The following is a 23859-nucleotide window of genomic DNA, read 5'->3' on the forward strand; positions in this document are numbered from 1 at the left end:
TAACGTTCCATGTATCATGCTTGAAGAAAAAGCTTGGGTCTTAAGTCCAAGTTTTTCCCTCCCTGCCACCCACGGATCAGATGGTTGAAGTGAAGTTGGTGCCAAAGCATATCCTTGACAGGCACATGAAAAGGCAAGGAGACAATGCCATCACCAAGGTACTTATGGGCAAGGTGTTGTAATGGGAGGGACTTTTTCATGACTCTGGTGGCTAGAACTCTAATAGAGAAGAAGAAGAAGAAGCTGGAGATTAGAAGAAGTCGAGTAAGTGAAGTGAAATAAGTGTGAAGTGGAAACGACGTCGTGTGTGAAGATGTGTGAAGGACTGAAGTGAAACGGTGCGTAGAGGACAAGTTACAAAAGAAGGCTACGCAACGTCTTGATTAGTCATATGGGTCGGGACTAGTAAGTGTAAGATGCACCATTTGAGGATTAAAGACTTCAAACGGTGCGTTTTGGGGTATTGGGTTTAGTTGGGTCCAAGTTAGACGTAACATTTGGTGCTGAAATCTAAATGGTGCGTTTAATTAATATGTTATTTCCATTGAGTCAAGTCTAGTCAGTTTAGCAAATAGAAGAGTTAGTTACATGTCTGAAGTGGAATGAATAAAAGGAAAACAATGGGAAATCTGTAAGGCATCAAAAATAATATTTCTGTAGTGGAATTTGGAGGTTAAGGGATTCCTTCGAAGAACCCTATTGACAATACTATTTTCTGGCCTTTGAGCCATTTCATCAAACAGCTTGTGTGACATCCTTCTTCTTCCTCCTACGACATTTCTCTTTCTAGTTTACATCCTAAATACATAAACAAACAGAAAAAAGAAGGTATCAGAAGTGAGTTCATAACAAACTAACCGTAAAATGGTGGTAAGACCACCCCTTGGATCAAGGGCGGTGCCCTTTTGCCAATTAAGTATGAGTTGTGGTGAGACCGCTCCCTTAACCCTTAACCTATAGATTTCATTAGTGCCACATGACAAATTTGTCATTAAGAGAAGTTAATAGAGAGAAAATTATGATCCAAGAAATTGACAAATATAAGGATCAAAGTCACAAAATTGAGAACATGGGAAAAGAAAATATTAATAATAAACGCTCAAAAATTATTTTAATTAGTACTTAACACCTAAAAGCTTAAAATGGATTTCATCTAAGATAAAGAATCTTTTTAAATGGAGAATAAGATGGGGTTAGGACTAGGATGGGCAAAATTTCCAAGATTCTGACTTTGGTCAAATTCTGTTAGGGTTTCGACTCTGATGCAGTCGGAGTTGGCAAAATTTAGAGTCCAGTAGTCGAAAACAGGGGACATTTTGGTCAGGTAAGTGTAACTAAACGACGTCGTTTCACTTAAGGGGAACGACGTCATTTCATGAAGAAGAAGGGGGTCCAAAAAGCAGGACCCTTTTCTTCCCCCTCACTTTCTCACAACACTACAACAATCCCTTTGTCTCCACAATCACATGAGTTCACCTCCCCCACCATTCGTCATCACCTGAAGCTGTCGCGAACCATCTTCCAGAGTTCATCACAAATTGTAAGAATGATTTGTTGTTCATCCTTGAATAGATTTGTTGTTCCTCCTCAAATTTTAAAAATGTAATTTGTGATTTGTTATTCCTCCTCCTCCCTTTGTGAAATGTTTATAATTTTTTGTTCATTTCAATGATTGGTGGTTTTCATTTCAATGATTTTGGTGTTTAGGCTGTTAAATCTAAAATTTGAGGGATTTAGGTTTTGGAAAAATCGGTTGTTTTTGTTCCAGGTGACTTTCGCTCGAGCGAACGTTACATAGATTGTTCGATCGAGCCTTCGCTCTAGTGTGGCTCGAGCGAACATCACACAGATTATTAGCTCAAGACGGACGCACCGTGGAATGACCCCTTTATCGGTGAGAAACTCAATACCATGATTACCATCATGCAAAACTCGTTAGAGTTAGATGTGGAGGTGAGTTCATAATGTGTTTTATGTCATATATCATTTGATTAATGGTTTGGAAGTCTATAGTTAAATGATTAAAGAAAAAATAGTGCATCTGATCAATAAAACCCTTTGCAGGAAAATAGGAAATCATTATCGAGTTATCGACTCAAATGCATGAGCTGTCAAAACTGATGCGGGGGATTGTGGCTATTTCATATTTCAATTTACTTTGGTGCTGTACATTTAAATTTATTGTGATTTATAGTTTTAAATTTAATTTTATCATTTGCGATTTGTAGTTTGATTTAGTCATTGTAATTAAATTTTAGTTTTTTAACTTATTTTTTACAATATTTTAGAACTTTTTAATTATTTTTTTACATTATTTTGTTTTTTTAAAGATTTTTAAATAGGAGTGGGCCAAGCTAAATTTTAAGATTGGACCTTGGATATTAGGCCCACGGCCCAGACCCAATCTGAGTATGGCAACTGGGGCCCCGTAGTTGGAAGCTCATTTCACTCCGATCGGAGATCCGAGCTCCGACTCTGATTGGAGTTGGAGTCGGACTAGCTTTTGACCTCCGACCCTAGTTGGAGTCGGAGGTCGAAGGTGGGCAGCCCGACTCCATTGGAGTCGAAGCCCACCAGTAGTTAGGACCTTTTAAATAGTATTCTGCTACATAGAGTCATTTTTGCGTACTTCTTACACACTTCACCTATGTGATCGGTCAAAACAATTATTTTATATGAAAAAAGTGACGCAGCTAATCACATTAATAGAGTGCGCAAGGAGTATGGAAAAGTGACTGTACATAAAGTTTTTGTTTTAAATATTACATGTAACTCATATTAAGACTTTAGAGCACTCACATCCCATTCCCTATAAAATTCCCTAAATTTTAGCTAAAATACATAATTCCTAAAACTTTATACTAAATTTTATTAATATTTCAATAGCATCCTACATCTCATTTCCTATACTTTCTCCATTCTATTAAAATAATATTTCTCTATTCTTCTTTTATTATTATTTTTTCTCGTTTCCATTTACAATCTTAACTACTTACTCTTTTGTGTCTTTTCTATGTTGAGCAATATTAGCTTTTACGTAAATTTTAAACACGAAACTTATTTTTTATCCCGATACGAGAATAGTTTTGAAATTATTACGATTTTACATATAATAAAAATTCGTCTTTTCCAACGGTATTTTATTTGTAATGGATAAATAAAAAACAAGATTATTGTTTTCCTTTTGATCTAATGATGATTGAGATGATCTAATATTTAGGCACACCCGAAGGAAAGGAATAGATAAATATGCTTTTAACTACTACGTTAAGAAAAATTACACACTTTATAAACTATGGATTCATTTTCAATAACTAAAATACAAAATTGAAAAGAGGTAAAATACATCCATAATATTTTTCAATTCTACGTACAAGTACTACTATTGCCCATTCACAGTAGCTCCAAAACATAAACATGGAGTGCGAACAATAAAATTATATTATAATTACAACTACTAAAAATGTCCATAGATCGGGCCCAAAAGTTTAGTACATCTCAGCATAATCTTGAGCATGAGCGTGAGATATTACTAGTTTCCTGGGTATTCATTTTGACAATAGTTTCCTGAGCATGAGATATTACTAGTACTACTACTTAACCCTTGCATTGGGTAGTGTTGCTTTTGTTTTGCTTCAAGTTCATAGATAAATAGTGAGCATTTCTGTTATTGATACTCAACTTTCTCTTGCGAAGGCCCCAAACATACCGGTTGCCTTTGTGATTGGCCATCCGAGTTACCCAGCCATGGATTATGTTACAAATTTCTCGTGTTTCCACTCAATTTTGTTATCATCATAGTCGAGGGAGATACACAACCAAAATCATACCAAACAAGAAAAACATTCAAGGGAAATATACATTTCCTATCACAAAAGACAATGGTATCACGACCTAACAAGTTTCTCTAAAAGGTAGTAAATAATTCAACCAAGTATAAATGGATGCATTAACAGAGTAGAGAAAATGGCAAATGAACCCAACCAATTTATCTTAATAACAGACTAGAAAGCAATGGCAAAGTAATCCAACCAACAGAACTAAATAATAGAACAACCAAATTATTGCAATTTATTTGGGGGAAAATAAGTGTGTATAGGGAGCTGGATGCCAATTCTATTGGTTGCCAAAATCTGGAGAATAAGTGTGTATAGGGAGCCGGACCAGAAATAAATGGATGTATTCATAGAGTAGAGAAAATGGCAAATGAGTCCAACCAATTAATCCAAATAATCCAAAATGGCAAATTAATCCAACCAATAGAACTGATAGCATGGCTAAATCATAGCACAAAACCATATAAATTACATAACAGTGGAAAAAGAAATTTTAAGAGGAGGCTCAGAATGGTCATTTTATTTTGGCATCTGGCTCAAACATAACACAAATTTGAATGGCTACAACACGGTTGCCTTTATGACCATCCGGGTTACCCTGACATATCGAGCTCGCCCCATTCATAGAAATTGTGGTTTTACACAATTATCATATTCAATTTAACATCATCAGAGCCTAACTACAACCTAACCATCATCACAGCCTTGTTACATACATAGCCCTAACAATAGCCTCATTGAATTTGTTACAAATGTTCAGCCCTAGTGAAACAAAGCAAAATGTCAATTTCGTAGCACACTTAAATGGCAAAGGTAGATTGAATAGTATAACACATCAATTTCACAAAACAGAAATAAAAAAGAACCAAAATCTATATGGATTCATCATTGATAGTGAAACAAATGGCATGTCAAATTCGTAGTACACTGAAATGGTAAAACTAGATTGAATAGAAGAACACATCAATTTGACAAAATACAAATAAAAAAACTAAAATTTGGTCACTGATTATACAAATTTTTTTTCAAAACCTACTCACAAATTGCCATTAGAAACCCTAGGAAAGCATACATAGAAACCAATCTGTAATAGTGGGCTAGGGTCATCGAGATCAACCTCAACATTCAACAATTATAGAGCCCAAAATGGTAGAGCAGAAATGAACTGTAAGCACAAAATTTATCTTAGAGCTGACGGCATGAAGAAGAGACATGGACTATGTGTGTGAGTTTGTGAGAGATGAAACCAAAATATGTGGTTTTTCAACCTTCATGAGAGAAAATTTTACCTATTTCATAAAAATGGCAAAGGGTCTGCTGCGTAAGGGGAGAGTGTGAGAGAGACGATCATTGTTCTTTCACGGGAGGGACATTGAAGCCGCGGGAGGGGAAGAGAGAGAGGGGCACTCGAAAATAATTAAAAATGAGAAAAGGCATGTAGAGTGGTTTCCCATTGATGGGGAAATATTGTACATAACGTAAAGTGAAACCCTAAAATAAGGAATCAGATGGGAGGAGGAAATGAGAATTTCCCCCACATAAATTGCCAAAATTTGAAGAATAAGTGTGTATAGGAAGCCGGCTGCTAGTACTCTCAGTTGAGGTTCCAAAACGTGTCCTTCCTGATTTGTTTTATTTCTTTCTCGCTTTGTTTTTGTTTGTTTGTTAGTTTTGTGGGCTGTCCTATCCTTGTTAAATCTCAGTGAATTTGGCATTTACTACATTCTGAAACTACCTTTACAATTGTAGGGGTCAAATCAGCAGGCTACAATTTTGCCTTGAGAGAAGGCCAAAATTCAAGTTAAGAGATAAAGCCATGAAGAAATAAGACAAGCTCACTCAGATTCCTAAAAGGAAAGAAATTTAGACTCTTAAGAGGAAAGACACACATACTTCTAACAGAGAAAGGATGACTCAAACTCATAAAATGAAAGAGACTCAGACTTCTAAAAAGAAAAGGCCACAAGGTAAGTTGGACCCAACCAAGAAAATAGACCTCTATATAAATGAGAAGATCCCCCACAAATCAGACGAACTCTCCATAGACTTTCCGCAAGCTCTCTACTTAGAAAATCGACTATGACTCCAAAGGATCTTTCCTAATTTTCTTTTATTGTATTGTGAGATTTGTGAGGTCATGAGAGATTGTAAAATCATTCATTATAGTGGATTTCGCCCTTAAACAACTCGTGGATGTAGGCATTATGCCGAACCACATAAATCTTTGTGTCTCTCTTTATTTACTTTTATTCGTTTATTTATTATTTACGTTATGGATGAACGCGAAGAATATCGTATCGAAGCCTGGATCGTCTCGTGGGCTGGGGATAATTCTTTCCTCCATTATGGTCTATTGTGCAAATTTTTGGCTTTAATAGTTCGCACCGTCTGTGGGATCGATTTATTATTCTTCGAACCGGAATGGGGAGTAGGATGATTCTTTGCTTATGAGATTGTCTTTGAAGATGCAGATAAGTTTCCCCTTGACTTTTAACTTGTCATTGGTATTTCCACTCGACTTTTTATTGTACATAGGGAAGAAAATACTAGGTTGAATGGCATGCACTGTGCATGCCATGCACAACAAGCATAGAGGGTACACGCTGAGGTGCACCCATGCATTTAACGTGGTGGGCTTGCTGCCTACCACCTTCCCTTGCATGGCGTGACCCGCGCCCAGCCGGATAGCCAAACGGAGCCCCGATGGGGATTTCCCACCATTTCCTCGCTGCCGGAGACCGCATAACAAATGGGGAGGAGCTGTTAGAGGATCGAGAGCTTAGAGAGGCTGCCAACAACCTCCACTTGACCAGTCGACGCTTTCTACCACCTTCAAGAAGGAGCTCGACCACTAAAGCTCTTCTGCCGGAATCCTCGCTGCCAGTCGTTAGTCGTCCCAATAGTAGATGGGAAGAACCACGTCCAGACAGTCGTGAGCTGCAGACCACCAGTAGTTGCCACCTCTCTAATCGTCCCTTCTTGCCACTGTCAAGAAGGTCCTCCCAGCCATGGAGGCTCTGCTAGCCGTCAATCTTTGCCACAACCACCAAAGCTCATTGCTGGAGCTGCTCAATGTCGACCACAACGTGCTCTCCAGCCTAGCCGAACTGCGAGCTCGTAGTGCCACCCACGGCAATGCCACGAACCTCCGACGCCTTATGTCGCCTTACGGTGATCCTCGCCCACCAGGCGGATCTTCCGTAAAGCTCCGTGTAATTGTCACAACAGCACACCACCGTAAGACTCACACAACTCTTGGTCCTTGGCCATGAAAGCTCCTCCCGACAGTTCCTTATTGTCGTGAACCAATGAAGCCCCTAGCGGCCACCGCCCAACTTGCTGGTAAGCCCTATCTCTATTGTGGTTGTCCTCGACCATGGAAACTCCACCTGCTGCAAACCTCCTTGCCACGGGTCAAAAGGCTACTACACGCCATGGGAGCTCTTAGCCACCATCGCCGCGCTCCTCGCCACAATGGCACCACCTTGCCAGCAACTCAGTAGTCCATCGTACAAGGCCAATGCCCCTCGGCGAGCAACAAGGTCAACGCCCCTTGGCCAGCAACTAGGCCAACGCCCTTTGGTGAGCAACAAGACTCGTGCCCCTTGGAGGGAAAAAAGACCCGTGCCCTTAGGCGAGCAACAAGACAAACACCCGTAGGCGAGCAACAAGACCAACGCCTTCGGCGAGCAACAAGACCAACGCCTTCGGCGAGCAACAAGACCAACGCCTTCGGCGAGCAACTAGACCAATGCCTCATGGTGAGCAATAGAACTAACATCTCCACCATGCAACTAGATTAAGGTCTCCGTGGAAAGCATATGTGGTTCTATCAAGGCCTATGGAGGCCTTCATCAATGCCAAAGCATGACTACCCACGGGCATTGCCCATGTGTCACCAGCCTTCATCACACTTTAGAGGAATGGCTCAGGTTTACAAATCTCAAACTTGTAATTTGTATCAGGCTAACCTATTTGGTTTCAAGTGAAAACCTCTCGGGATGGTCGAATTCAGCCTCCCGCCACAACAATGTCGAGCACCTTCTCAACAGTTAGCCACCAAAGGACGAGTATACACTCGTGGGGCAACTAACAAGGGTGTGGAGGTCAGAAGACCCCATGACCCGCTCAACAGTTAGCAACCAAAGGTCAGGTACACATTCGCGGTGCACCCAACAGTTAGTCACCAAAGGACGAGTATACACTTGGGGGGTAACCAACAAGGGCGTGGAGGTCAAAAGACCCCACGACCTACTCAACGGTTAGCCATCAAAGGTCGAGTACACACTCGCAGTGCAAATCAGCAGGCGAGAAAGGTTAGGGACCGCTCGACCACTACAGTTAGCCACCAAAGGTCGAGTACATACTCGAGTTGCAAATCAACAGGCAGGAAAGGTTAGGGACCGCCCGACCTCCTAGGTGCCTAACATGTGGGCAACTCTCTAGACTGCCCAACCTCTCTCATGAAAAACAGTACAAGTACAACATCTTCTCCAATAAATGCCTAGTGTTTATACTCTTGTTACAACCGCATCAAGTGGTTACCTTTGGGAACGAGCCACTAGAATCTACAACCGCCTCGGGGGTGTCCTTTAGGAACGTGTCGACGAGCTTAGCAACCATCTAAGATGGATCCAGGGGGACGACTGGCTCCCTGACCACTTAAGCGTGCGTTACTACCAACAAGCACCAACAACAAAATGAGATCACCAACAAAAATTTACACTGAGGGGCAAAAAATCTACCACTACCAACAAACAACAAAACAAGAACACCAACAACAATTTACACTAAGGAGGCAAAAAATCCACTACTACCAACAAAAGCAAAAATGATCACAAAAATATACACAAAAAATCAATCATGGAAATATGCACTCTTCACTGACAATAAACAATCTCTCAAGTAAACATCTACACAAATAAACAAACTCAAAGCCAAGCCCTGTGCTCACTACTACTGTGGTTGAGTACACCTCTCACCAAAGCAGAGCTCCACGCTCACACCTAATGCGGTCGAGTACATCTCTCGCCTATCTCTGTAAGCTGAGCTCCTCACTGCTTAGCACAAAACAAACAGAAAACTAGAGACCAAACATCAAACCAGTGACCAATTTTTAAAATTCATTCTGCAGATTATTGATTTGAAGATTCTCAAGGCCTTCCAGCAAATCGCCCTTAAGAATCGCGGGTATCTGTAAGGGTCAAATCAGCAGCCTACAATTTAGTCTTGAGATAAAGCCGAGAATCAAGTTAAGAGATAAAACCATGCAAAGATAGGACAAGTTGACTCAGACTCCTAAGAGGAAAGACACAAAGACTTCTAACAGAGAAATGAGGAGTCAGACTCCTAAAAGGAAATGGACTTAGACTTCTAAAGGGAAAAGGCCAAAAGGCAAGTTGGACCCAACCATAGAAATAGACCTCTATATATATGATGAGATCCCCCACAAATCATACGAACTCTCCATAGACTCTCCACAAGCTCCTTACTCAGAAACTTCACTCCGACTCCAAAGGATCTTCCCTAATTTCTCCTATTGTATTGTGAGATGTGTGACGTCAAGAGAGATTATAAAATCACCCATTATAGTGGATTTCACCCCCAGACAACCCGTGGACGTAGGCATTATGCCAAACCACGTAAATCTTTGTATCTCTTTTTATTTACTCTTATTCACTTATTTATTATTTAAGTTATGGATAAACTTGAAGAACATTTTATCGAAGCCTGAATCGTCTCGTGGGCTAGGGATAATTCTTTCCTCCCTTCCGTCTGTTGTGCAAATTTTTGGCATTAACAATAATGTCAGCTTAGAATCCACCATCTTCATCGCGGAACACAACACCCACTCCACCAATTTTACTTTCCTTAATTATTCCATGCACCATCAAATTTTAGCTTCCCTTTCATCAATTTGGTTTCATCCAACTTTTTTGCATGCCCATCTATTTTCTCTCTATTTGCTAGGTATAGTTATTAGTTTGGTCAAGTTAAAAAAGCTAGCATGCTTGCAGAAAAAACACTTTTTGTCACCTTCTTACACACCCATTTCCTTTCTTCTATCATGCACAGATTGATGCAGTACCATTTCATTTTGTACTTCACCACATCATATTACTGTGACGCCCCGACTCCCACGTACAAAAGAACGGGAATCGTGACGTCGGGATGATGACAATACGGTCACACATCCCAACGAAGTGTCAGTGTGTGTACATGCAACAGTGTACAAATAAAATAACGCAGCAGATAGTCAACTAAGTACCAAAATTTATTTACAATCAAACATCAGTAAAGATTTAAATAGCAGTTATATAGTCATCCATAAAATATATTGCAATAATTTTAAATAAACAAACGAGTGATCCCAGATCACTCCTCAGGCGGAGCCGTCTTCTCAGGCTCGCCCTCCTCCTCATCTGCATCAAAATCTGTGTTACCACAAAATGGTATCGCAGGTAAGTATGACCCCAAATAACAACGTAATATAAAATGCATTAAATGCAACTAACATGCATGCACATGAAAAATATGCATTTTTCCACAAGACATCATTTTTCCCGAAAATGATAATTTTCCAACACACGCCAAAATCCCATTTTGGCCCAAAATATCCGTAAAACATTTTCCCAGAAAATGATTTACCCAGAAATCCAACTCGCACTATTTTCCCAGAAAATAGTGCATTAATTTTAAATGCACCATGCATTAATTTCATATGCACCATGGCCTCCCCTATGGACCATCCGCACGTCCTGGCTTCGTAGCGGTGCTCAGTTCCGCGCCCAGCGCGTACATGGCCAAGCACCCACACTACGCAACGAGCGATGCCCAGTTCCGCGCTCAGCGAGTACGTGGCCAGACATCCTCTAGTCCCCGCCAGCAGAAGGACCACAGAGTCGGCACGAGACCATCTCGTCCGATCCCATTGTCGCCCGGCGACAATGTAGGGAACGTTACTCAGTATATTCCGCTCCCGAGTAACCAGAGGAGCTCCACCGAGTTAATACCCCATCTCGGCTTGAGGTCGTGATACACACGCACCCAAAATCCATTCTCACATGAAAACCCAGTTTTCATAAACACATGAACATGAATGCAATACACGAAAATTCAGTTTTCTTTACAAACATGATCATGCATGAAATAATGATATCAACATGCACCAACACTGATCCAACATCCATCCAGAACCAATCCCAACAAATCCAATCAAAACAACTCATCAACAACCAAACCAAATAAACCAAACCAACCAAACAACTCCAATCACAAATCCATCCGACCCCCGAACTCCTCGGACTCAGTCCGGCATGCCAAAAATACAGTGAAATGGGTTAGTGCAAAAATACATTTAAATTACGAAAGTTCTTTGGAGAAATACTTACAATGCTATATAATAATTTTCCGAGGATCACTGGTGCGCTCGAAGTGGAAAAATAGCTGTCGAACAGTGTAAAATACACTGTGGCCGTGGGTCACAGATACCCAATTTTCAACGGTGACAAACGAAAACTCAAATTTGATAGAGTAGAGCCTAGGAAGGTCGGTGAAGCTAGTGGTGGTGGTGGTTTACCGTGGGTGGCGGCGCAATGGGCGGTAGAAGACCAAAATACCCAAATCGGAAATGTAGATGGTGGAGTTTCACCGGTGGCGGATCGGAGCTGGGGTTGGGTCCAATGGGTTGCCAAGAGGTCGAGGATGAAGTGGTGTGAAGATAGTGGCCAATGGTGGTGCGACGGCGGCGCAGCGGCGGAAAGAGTGCCGCGGCTTCGTGGGGTGCGTGCAGGCTACTGGCGGCGAGGTAGGGGCTGGGATTTGAGGGTTGAGGTCGCCGGAGGGAGGGGGAGCTGGTCGGCCGGGCGGTGTCGCGCACGGCGACGCGACGGCGACGGTCTGGGTGAAGGTGACGGACACGGGGAGAGAGAGGGAGAGAGAGGGAGCTGGGTCGCGCGTGCGGGGAGGGGGAAATAAGGAGGAAAAAAGAAAAAAGAAAAGAAAGAAAAGAAAATGAGAGGAAAGAAAAATGGAGGGAAAAGAAATGAGGTCCAATCCTCATAACTTGGGTCACAAAAATGATCCAACGGAAATGATTTCAAAATCTCAAGTTAAATAAAATAATTTAAACGTAATGGTAAAGTCAAATTGAAATAATTAAATCCCACAGTAATTAATTAAATATGAAAAACAATTTAAATGCACAACAATAAATAAATATTAAGAAAACACATAAAAATTAATTTTCACCAATTAAAATCATAGAAATAAACTCATTAAAAATCCAACCAATTTTAAAATACGAGAATAAAATTTAAATAAATAAAAATAATCTTTTAGTAAAAATACACTAAAATGCGGGGTGTTATAATTACCAATGATATTTACTTGAAAATACACCATTGTTGTTGTACCATGATCCCTCTGCATGTTAACATTTTTGTTCCTTGAGTTTTCTTGTGTTAGTGGCTACAAAAGACGTATATTTTCAACTCTCTGGCCCTAACATTACATTACAGAGTATAAAGTTTTATGGGGCCAATTCTATTCACCTAGGGCGAAAATGGAGGGTTTCCTCATATGTCCCAAAATTGGTCCCTCCCATTATGGTCCAAAATAGATTCAAGAAAGAATACGTAAATAAAAAAAAAAAAGTAACTAAAACCTTAGTTTTTGATGCATGTCGTTGGATGTCTGCTTGGATTAATTAAGGAACAACCCTACCATTGATTTTAGATGCCAAAGTTTGTTCAAAAAGCTCTGAACCATTTCTTCTCGAACAAGTTCTCACAAGCAACCGCGTAGGTGGCCTTGCTTCACTGAGTATTTTTCATATATTCACGGTGAAATTCATTGTTTTTACAGTTTAAATTAAACCAGATGAATAATGAATATGGCTCCAATGCATTCAAATATAGAAATGGGTTTGGATTTGTGGAATAATACCGCGTCATCACAATAGGATATAAATAAATAGAGATTTATTATATAATATTTTTTACATGGAAATTTAGATGCATTTCCATTGTACCTACTTCTGTCTATTAACATTTTCATTTTGGACTAGATCATGTCTTAAGACTTGTTTTATAGGAATAGGTTGGAAAGGGAGAAGAAGTCATTTCTGATCCACAGTGATGATTCGGGCCTTGGCTAGTGTCATTTGAAGTCCCTGACTCTGATTCGGAGCGGCGGTACGATGTCCATACATATGTTATTTCAGAAAATAGAAAATAAATACAACAAAACATAAATGGAGAATGAGATACACAGATTTATGTGATTCGGTATAGGGCCTACGTCCACATGTCATTTGTAGGAAAACCCATTATAAATGGTGTATTTTACAGTATTTCATAGTCTCTGATAACTCATTGTACATACAAGGTCAGTGACACTGCTATCTGGAAATAAATAAAGTTGAAACTTTCATCTAGAGGTTGAAGAAACTCTTGCCTTCTGTCGCCTAGAATTCCCCTAATATTTGATCTCAAATCCCTTTTTTTATGCCCCTGTCAATAGTTGCTTTATGTCACTTCACTACCCAGCTTGCATGCCTAACCCTACTTCTCTCTCTTTTTCCTTCCTTTCTGTCACTTCCCTCTGACACTGTTCTTTTCTCTTTTCAGTCTTTGTCCACTCATCTCCTTTTTACCACTTGCTTCCTAATGCCTCTTGTGGTGGATCGGGCTTGGGATGCCATATTGGGCCTAAGTTATTTTTACCCATTTTAGTTACAGCGCGACTCTTTAGAGTCGTCTTGCTCAACAAAAGGCCTTAAGAACCCTCAAATCAAGCTACCTGCAGAAAAAATAAATCTCAAAAATTGATCCTTGGTCTTCTGTTTGCTGAAATGATGATAATCCCCGAGCATAGGAATTGGCTTGCTCACTCACCGTGGGCCAGGCACAGCCGCCAGGGGTCGAGCAAGCTCAGGCCGAGTGCGAGGCTCTACTTGTAGAACTAGGCATGAGATGACTCGGTTGCGTTGGGTGTGAGCACAGAGCTCGACTTGTAGAGCTAGGTGGGAGATGACTCAAATGCGCTAGATGTGAGCGAGGAGCTAGGCTTAAGTACGAACATTTAACTGAAAGTAAAAGGCGTGTATTCTTGCGAGCGTTCAGTGGATTTCTGCCCCTTGACGTGAGTTGTTGTTTGATGTTTTCATTTTGGTATTGATGTTAGAGTTTGTTTGTAGTAACCTGCACTTAAGTGGTTAGGAAGCCCGTCAACCCCCTGGGTCAATCTTAAGCAGTTATCGAGTCCTTCAACTTGTTCCCAAAGGAAACCCGTGCAAAGTAGTTCTGGAGCCTGGAGGCTCGTTCCTGGAGGTAACCTGCTCGCGATGGTTGTGGCTCAAGTGTAAGCACTCGACATTTGTTGGAGAAGATGTTGTGCTGACATTGCTATCCATATGCGAGAGCGAAGCTTGACATTGAAGCAGTTAAGAGGCTGACTCAACCGCGCTGGGTGGCGAGGAGGGACTGGGACACTTGGCAGAGGTGTTTCCTCCTGAGATAGCTAGGGTGCGAGCACAGAGCATCAGCTTTAAACTAGGCAAGAGGCTGACTCGATCGTGCTAGGTGGTGAGGAGGGACTAAGACACTTGGGAGAGGAATTCCCTCCTATGATCGCCGGGTTGTGAGCATGGAGTATCGACTTTGGCGGGAGATGGACTTGATCGCGTTGAGGCGATGAAGGATTGAGACACTTAAGAGAAGTGTTCCCCAGTTGATTGCCGAGTCGTATGAAACTAGGCCACGCCTAAAGCAATTGCCATAGCACATGGTACTGTAAGACTATGCATAACCCAAACATTGCCTTTAACATAAAATTCATATCAAAAGTACCAATGGGTTTTTTGTTCGTTGTCTCCCAAAATAAGGGTAACTAACAAAACCTTTTTCCCTAGAACAAAGAGACGATCACAAAAGAACTTAAGTCACTAGAACATCCAAAATATATTTCTTGGACCAGGAAAATGGTCCCTCTTTTTTTTTTCTTCTTTTCTAATCGGGCTTCTTCCTTTTCTCCAAGAATCGATCATTGTCTTGATTCCTTAATCTCTTCAGCTTATCAATGAGCTGCAGTGCCTCAGAAATGAGTCGATCGGTGTTTTGTATCCTATCCAACAAGGAGGGCTTCGACAAGCTCTCATTGTTCTTCGGTACCTCCTCACTGGTCGGGTACTATAGTCCTCTAGCGTTTCACCATGGAGTGATCTTCTAAACCTGTCACAACTTCTACCATTCCGGGTGGAGAATGGTAGTAGAAATGATCACAATGAGATTTTGAGAAATCTCAGCAAGTAAACATACAACATAAAATGATTAACATAAGCATACAAGTGGTAAACCGTTGAATGCATGCATGAACATGTACTTAACACCTGACGTGACCCAGAACTTGACATATGCACTTGATCTTTTTCAAAAGAAATGTAACATATTCTTTGGACTTTTCGGAAAAATATTCTTTGACATCATTTCATATCTTATCATATCACGTGATCCATATCGTATCGTATCATATTATATTATATTGCGTGATCCATATCCTGTGAGCTCATTGCCTTGTTCTTATAACACATGGTGGACACATCATGACTCCCCTAAGCATCACGTGTTCCTACTAGTTACTGCACCACCAACGGTCCGTACATCGTGGTGAATACGTCTTATTCATATTCATTATAACACGACAATACTTCGTCAAGTTTTTAGCCTTAGTCATGGCACTCACTAGTGTTAGGTGCTACCTCGCTTCGACATCCTTTTCAAAAGATCCATTTAAGGCAAGCCGATTGTTCTTTGTCAACCTAGGGGTTACCACTACGAGTGTAAATTTAAACCGGGAAATCGGGAAACCGGACCGGACTGGTTGGAAAAAATATATATATATATATATAAATTAATTTTATATATTATACAAAATATTTATATATATAAGTTTTATATATAATATATAATTATATATCATATATGAAATAATTTCATATTATAATTTATAAATTATAAAATAAAATGTTAATCTTAAATATGAACATTTGTAATTTGTTTGATCATATTTTATTAATATAATTATATATAAGATAATGTTATTATAATTTATAAAATAAAAGTTTAATCTTAAAGATGAAAATTTAATTCATCATATGCTTTAAACATAATATATATATATTAAATTATTAATAACATTTTATCACAAGAAGTAATACTTTATTATATGTTTTTTACATTTAAAAAAAATCAAAAAATTGGACCGGACTAGACCGAAAACTGGTAAAACCGGATGTACCTGTTTAGGAAGGTAACCGGGGCGTAATCGGTTTTGAAAAATTACCACTATTATTAAGCACTCCAGAGTGAACATAGGAGTTCCACTAGGACATTCTCTCATCCTAACATTTGGGTCGTGATAAAATATTTTTAGACACTTTTATTTTTCTTTTAAAAAGACCATTTACCCAAATACATGTGACTTGAGACTTAAGACATGTTCCTTCTTACACTAGACATGTGACACATGATATGCCGTGTATGAAATCATCAAGCGTAATATATTCAAATCATGGCATGATAACATATGACATATGAAATATCAAAATAACTTCATAAACATAGAAGAACATGACTTGGCTGAAATATCAAAGGCATATAACATAGAGAAATTTCACTTTAACATGTCCCAAACTTGAAGCATAGTAGATAAAAGTCATGGCGAGGGTGAAGCAAACATGAAATCATGGCAGTCTTACAAAAATCCGAAACATATAACATTGCTATAACTGAATCTTCATGATATGTGAAGCATCAACATAACCTCAAGCAGAACCGAAACATATTCATGTGAATCATGACATTTTCAATGTAGATCCGAATCATATAACCTCTTTCATGATCTTATACAAAGTCAAAACAATGTATTCAACCAAGCAAGACATAGATTAACAATCAAAGATAATCAATAACAAAGAAAGATTTACACAAATATATATGCATGTTAACCAAATTAAGTTGAGTGTTTACTTATAAAAATTCTTCGAGAAAACAGTAACAAGTTGTAAATTAGATGTACAACTCGTTAGAACAAGGATTCCAAACACTTATCCGTGTACATGAGTGTGTGAGATTTTTCTAGGGTTGTCACTTGTTCTTTGAGACTTCAAAACCATTCGGTTCTAAGGTTTTTAAACATGAAAACCTTTCAAATTTCGTGTGACTCTTGACTAAATCTTGAACATGTGTGTAGTTCATGTGGGTGGTCGATTGTGTGAAGCATCTACGACCTCAAAGTTTCGGCTCCCTCTCTTTTCTTGGAAAACCCTAGGTTACTTCAAGATGAAATAACCTTAAAATCGTGTGTGCTTTACAAGAATCTAGAACTCTTTGGGGATTTCGTCATCTTCTTGAGTTAGGTGTGAGTAGTGTGAAGAGAAAATAGGAAAATACGAGATCTTCACCATGGTTTCCTCCTTGCTAGTGCCATGGTCCTCTCTTGAGAGTAGAGAAGAGTGATTCTCTTGTTTGGTTGGAAGGAAAGTGAGAGAAAGTGAGAAATCTTCATGTGTTCGTGTGAAATAGTATGGAGAAGATGAGAGCATGAACAATTTCAAAAATGGCAAAGAAAGAAAAACCCTTAGGCGTGTGTCTCTCTTCCCCTTTTATAGAACTCTCCTCAATCTCTCATTGGTTGCTTGTGATCCATTGTTTGAAGGATAAGTGTACTCTTATATTTCCCTCCAGCTGAATCCTCTTCCTCTTCTAGATCATTAGATTGCTTTGGGAATGTAGAAAGGTTTTTGTTTGTGGCGTGTAACCCTTTGTTTTGGCGGAACCCTTTGTCCTCTAAGTCTCTTTTATTTTTGTCTAGATGCAATGTACCTCAAGGCAAAAAGGTAAAACAATCACCAAGTCCTTTCATCTTCCAAAAAGAAAAACTTTGCATGTGTGACACATGGCATAGGCGTGTGCCTTGCCCTAGCCGTCCACTTCATTCTCCAAATCCCATGTTGATTCTTTATCTTCTAGTGCCCCTTTCCTCGATGACCTTTCACTTACCAATGGTTCCTTTGTAACTCTAATGTGACAATTGGTGTGTGTGAGTGTGCCCTTGGGTGTAGTGGCCGAAAATATAAGGGTAGGTTAGTCATTTTATACAAATGTCCATTTTCATTCCTTCTAGAAACTCCTTGCATGGTTGACAAGTGACAAAATCTTAAAAAAAGCACTTAAGTGGGCATGTGGGTGTAGGAAAATCAAAACTCCTATTTGTCCTTGGGTTTCCCTATACAAATCCCTTGAAAAGAATCCCTTTTGTCTTCCCTAGGCGTCACTTCCCATGGAAATCAATATTGGAACCCAGACATTTGCTAAATGGCATGGTGTAGGCGTGTTGGATGAGTTGGCCGAGTGGTTTTTGGCCTCTTCTAGGTCATTGCATCATTCTTTTCTTCTAGAAGACCTCTTGCATGCAAGACAAGTGGCAATCAAATTAGGGTTGGCGTGCATGACTTCCTTTGATTTTCCAAACACTTTTCTCTCTCTCTTAGCCCACTATCACGCCCAAATATATAGTGCTATGCATGCATAACATATGGCACTAGTGGCAAAGGCTTTGGTCATGGGCTATGGGTTTCTAGGGTTTTTGAGCTTGGATTTTCTTATGGTAGCCGAATATACATGGGCTTGGTTGGCCTTCTCTTAGGTTTGAGTTGCTAACTACAAATCCAAGGCCTCTATCTAATTATATCTATTCTCATTGCCCTAAATAATACTAAGACAACGAAAATAATTACAGATAAAATTTAGGTAAGTTTCTGGTTATCACAAAAACACTTATTTGAGGGAAATTTTATTTGCTCATTCGGGTATGATTTTGTACGCCAGAAAATCATAATTCTCCCACTTTCAACGTAGAGAATAATCGCATTCTACAGATAGTGCCAACTGTTAAAATCTATTTTGTAAGAACAAGTTGAAAAGGAAGAAGTCATTCGATAATCCTTTATTTTTATAAAAACGAAATTCAATACTTGATAAGCAATGACACCTTATTATAGTGAGATAAAAATAAGATACATATGCAGTATTTGAAATATTCTGATGTGTACGCCTAGTGATATTTTTCATTCTCGTGGGTGGGGATTACTTAAAATTTGTGTTTGGCTGGATTGATGGGCGCAGCTAATCCTTAATTATAGTAAAGTTATATTTGAATAATCTAAGTAATTAATGAAGATTTTTGGTGTTTCTTGACTGCTAGGCTACATGATAATAAACCAATAAAAAACAAGAGTCATGCTACACCTATTGAGAGTTTAGTCCAACAAATTCTACAGAGAACAATATTTGGCCTCTTTTTTTATTTGATTTTTTTCATACATTTTTTATATCTTTAAAGATCTTTTATAAAAAAAAAAATACACCATATTAAAAAATATTTCTTTAATTACTAAATAAAAAAAATTATATCGAAACCCATTGTGTAAATCCTTGGAACAACTAGAATTATTGAAAAAACAAGTATAAAATAGGTGAAATACCATCCATACCATAATGAAAAAAGCTGTTTTGCCGCCTTAAAGTTACCGTTCTGGGGGACTGCTTGGGATTTTTTTCCAATTTTTAATTTTTATTTAATGATTAAAGAAATAATTTTAAATGTATTAGTATAATTTTTTTTTATTTTTTAAAAATATTAAAAAAATATGAATTAAAAAAAAAATTACAAAACATACTATCCGTAAGAATAAGCGGTGCTACTCAGGCGGCAGAGTAGCACCGCACCCTTTAATGGTACAAAGGGTAATCCTGGGAAAAAATGATCGATATATCGTGTTTAGGGCTTTCAGTCGGAGAGTCTTTCGTGTCTTTCAATTGCTTTTCTGAAGGTGTACTCCCCATAGTCTCTGGGGAGATCTCCGACCAGGTAACTCTGACTCAATCGAGATCTCCGACCATACGCTTTTCTCGATTTTCCTGTGCTTTTTGAATTCGAATTCCAAGCCTTCCTTTTTTCCCCTCCCTCTTCTCACTGTAAATGCCACAAACATTTAAATTGGTTCGTGTCCTTGGATCTCAGAATTTCACCAGCGCCGAGGAGGCGGAGATTTAAGTGTGGAAGAAGAAATGGCAGGAGCGGAGCAGTGGAAGAACCATTTGGAGCAGTGGAAGAACCAACTGGAGCCGTGGAAGAATCAACTAGAGCAATGGTTGAACCAAGGGATTGAATACATTCAGCAGATTCCACCAACCCAGCTCTACTCTGCTATCGCTGTCTTGTTATTCACATCCCTTTTGCTCCTTTTGAGTATTATTCTGTCACATTCTTAATTACTGGGCTATACTTTTATGTTCAATATGCTCATCCGCGAATCTGGTGTGTTTTTTTCGTATCAAATGTTGATTTGTTTTTTTCATGACGTTTCGCTTTGCGTGGCAGTTCGGGTGTTCAAGCGCACGAAATCTAATACCATCGTGCTAACTGGGCTTAGTGGGAGTGGGAAAACTGTTCTATTCTATCAGGTAAACATTGGCATCGTTGATATGTGTTAACTTGTCAAGATTTTAATAACTCAATGCATCCAGTTGTAGGAGATGTGATATATTTTGAAGAATGTTCCTACATTAGTCTTACAGTGCTCATGGTACGAGTTGATAGTCAAGATTATGTCCTGTTGCTCGTTATATGTTTTTACAAATTGTACTAAACCAATAAAGGGATTGATGCAGAGTCCTGCACACGTTTCTTAAACACTTCGTTAAGCCCTGATGGTTGGTTATATCAAGTCCTTTTTTTAATGAGTAAAAAAACTTTGTTAATCAACGCAAAAGGCGCATCCAAGTACACGAGGTGATACAAGAGAGACATCTGTCTAGGGGTAGAAAAAGATACAAGAAAATCATGAAAAATTAGCCCATTAAAATCAGGCTGTCCAAAGGAATAGAGTGTTAAAAATAAAGCTCCTTCAGTGTCTGTTAACACTCCTCAAAATTCCCATCATTACTTTACTTCTAAATGCACCATAGTAGGCCAGTAGGAACCATCTTCCACACTGCTGCAATTTGTGCACATCTTACGAACCCTCTCCAAGAGTAAGAAAGGTCAACTATTTTGGGCATGACCAAAGCCAGTTCTTTAGGTCTTGTAATAAGTTTTTTTCACCCTAGTCCTGTAACCCATGTAACGCCTTAGTAACATAGTTTTTTGGAGTACATGTCATTACAAAATCTTGCTGAGCTTATTTATAAAAAAAAAAAACTAGATTCTTCTCCTATTTCTGTTTCTTTGGCCTCTGCGTGCAACCTCAGAGAAGAAATAACTTAAAAAAAAAACACTAGGCTCAGAACGTTTTTCAAATCACACATAAATGTGAACATAGAAATGAGATAAGGTGTGGTTACTTATCAAAAAGATAAGGTGTGGTGATGAGTGGTGTTGTTGGTGCTTGTTTTTTTATTAAAAATAGCTGCTGGGAAGCTTCAAAAATTTAGGGAACTGTATTTTGCCGTGTTTGCCAGCCTGACAGTACTGTTATTTGTACTTTGGCTTGTTTATGGTTATGCCAATTCTGTTCTGAAGCTTTTGGTGTATTGCAGTGTTGCAGTTAGCGAAAAAAGTGCAATGTTGTCTCTAGGAGGATGCTGTCATGCTTAGTTTTTTGCTATAGCACAGTGGTTGAGGTTTCGAGGGGTTGAACTTTTTATCAACAAGATTTAGCTGGTGTTCCTTAGAATTTGTAGATACTTTCCCATATGCACCTCCTATTACTATTGATTACTTCATATACAAAGGTCTCGTTTATACCTTCACTTTTATGCTTTGATTTTATGTCTGTGACAGCTTCGAGATGGCTCTTCCCATCAGGGTGCTGTTACATCAATGGAACCAAATGAGGGCACTTTTGTGCTTCATTCTGAAACAACAAAGGTATTACATTTTAATTCCTTATGCCCAGATGCATGAGAAACGATTCCAAATTTCTTCTGTACATATTTATTTATCTGATCATGCTTAGTCTTTTGTATATGCGAGAGGAATCCCAATCCTTTCAGCTGCCATGTGAACATAAGATTGATTATAGCGTTTTGCTTCTTTTCATCTCATTTTTGTTTATTAATTGATCATTGCACCACACTCATTAAACTGAAACCTATCTTACCTTGTGTTTGACAGAAGGGCAAAATAAAACCTGTCCATCTGGTTGATGTTCCTGGGCATTCTCGTCTTCGACTCAAACTGGATGAGTTCTTGCCTCAAGCAGCAGGAATAGTTTTTGTGGTGGATGCTTTGGAATTCTTACCAAACTGCCGTGCTGCTTCAGAGTAATTTTATTTACATATTCATTATGTTTTCCAAAGCTACACTGGTAGAAAATCATCCCCCCAAAACCCACCACCACCTGCTTACTTCATATCACCCTGGCACCTTGGGTTGGACCCTACAGGGTCCCTCCCCAATGAGTCTTAGATCCATCCTAATAAGTGATACAAAGTTGGTGAGCAAATGACAAATAGAACTGAAAAAAAGTATATATTGCTTACAAAGATGTGTAACATTTGATACTACTTTCAAAAGGTACCTGTATGATATCTTGACCAAGGCCAGTGTTGTAAAGAAGAAAATTCCAGTACTCATTCTCTGCAACAAAACTGACAAAGTGACAGCACATACCAAGGAGTTTATCAGGAAGCAGATGGAGAAGGAAATGTATGGCTTTTAAGTTCTTTTATCTGTTGTTTTTGGTTGATTACATTTATTACTCATTTTTTAAGCTGTGGAGGGGATTGCACTTCTGGATTTTCCCTTTTGATTTTCATTTGCTCTATAATATTTAAAGATGTGGAAGAGAGATTAGTCCAGTAAATTCATTTTCCCCAAAATTTTCCTTTCGTTATAGCCAATGCGATTGTCTCCTGAGTTAGTGTAGAGGTAGCCTTGTAATCTACTTTCTATTTTATTGTCTTTCTGTTCTTAGCTCACTGAATGGTGCTCTAATATTGAACGATGTGTTATATATGGATTCTTGTTTCTGTTCATTCTAACAATTTACTTTTCATTAAATTTCCTTCTATGCAACCTATAGACGAGGAAGAAATTTACACCATGGCATCAATTGCTTTCCAAGAAAATATTGGTTACAGTCAGGTGGTTGTAATTGCCATCCATAATCCTTCTAGAGCTACTCAAACGGCAGTCATATTTTCTTTGCTTACTTAAATTCTAGAGCTACTCAAACGGCAGTCATATATTTTCTTTGCTTACTTAAACTGCTACATGATACTTATGATTCTGCCTCGTTAAATTCTAATCCATGCTTTCTTTCATTTTACAGCGACAAATTAAGGGCATCAAGAAGTGCAATATCAGAAGCTGACATTGCGAATGACTTCACACTTGGGGTACCTGGAGAAGTGTTTTCTTTCTCTCAGTGCTCTAACAAAGTTACTGTTGCAGAAGCTTCTGGTTTGACTGGCGACGTATCTCAGGTGGAACATTTTCTCAGAGAAAACGTAAAGCCCTAACCAAATGTTCTCTCCAATTTCTTGAATGCGTGGTGTTTTTTGCCTGCCTGGATATTTGCCCCATGTTACTGAACTTGAGAGAGAGAGAGAGAGAGAGAGAGAGAGAGAGAGAGAGGGGGGAGAGGAACTGTGAGCAGTGAACTGTGAACTCGTAGCGGTTGACTGAGAGAAATGGATGAGGATATCTTTCTTAATTAAAAGATCTTTGAGTAATTTATTGACCAAGGGCATCACCATGCCTCCTCCAACCCTACCAAGGGGTTATAGACCTACTGCCTGACCATTATCCATAATCTTTCATGGATATTTTCCTTGTTGATGTTCGCTCAATTTATTTATTTAAATGTAGGACCTTGAACATATGAGAATATGGAGTAAAAGTGAATAACAGATGGGAGTCTGGGACACAGCATCCGTTCTATGTCTCATCTCTGCGTTTCACGGCCTTCTGCCATTTGAGTGCATGTTTGCCAAAGTGCATATGGCCCTCTCAGTCT

At 39.1% G+C, this 23859-nt stretch overlaps 1 protein-coding gene across 1 annotated transcript; it reads left to right on the forward strand.

The window, feature by feature from the left end:
• Positions 1 to 19635: 19635 nt before the first annotated feature.
• Positions 19636 to 23634, forward strand: LOC121256293 (signal recognition particle receptor subunit beta-like). The gene is made up of 7 exons (XM_041157038.1): positions 19636 to 19766; positions 19913 to 20147; positions 20280 to 20362; positions 21681 to 21767; positions 22014 to 22162; positions 22416 to 22547; positions 23173 to 23634. Exons 1-7 carry the CDS (start codon positions 19659 to 19661, stop codon positions 23360 to 23362), a joined length of 984 nt encoding a protein of 327 aa, XP_041012972.1. The 5' UTR covers positions 19636 to 19658; the 3' UTR covers positions 23363 to 23634.
• The last annotated feature ends 225 nt before the right edge of the window (positions 23635 to 23859 follow it).

This window comes from Juglans microcarpa x Juglans regia, chromosome 3D (genome assembly GCF_004785595.1).
Source record: "Juglans microcarpa x Juglans regia isolate MS1-56 chromosome 3D, Jm3101_v1.0, whole genome shotgun sequence".
In the NCBI taxonomy this organism is placed as follows: domain Eukaryota; kingdom Viridiplantae; phylum Streptophyta; class Magnoliopsida; order Fagales; family Juglandaceae; genus Juglans; species Juglans microcarpa x Juglans regia.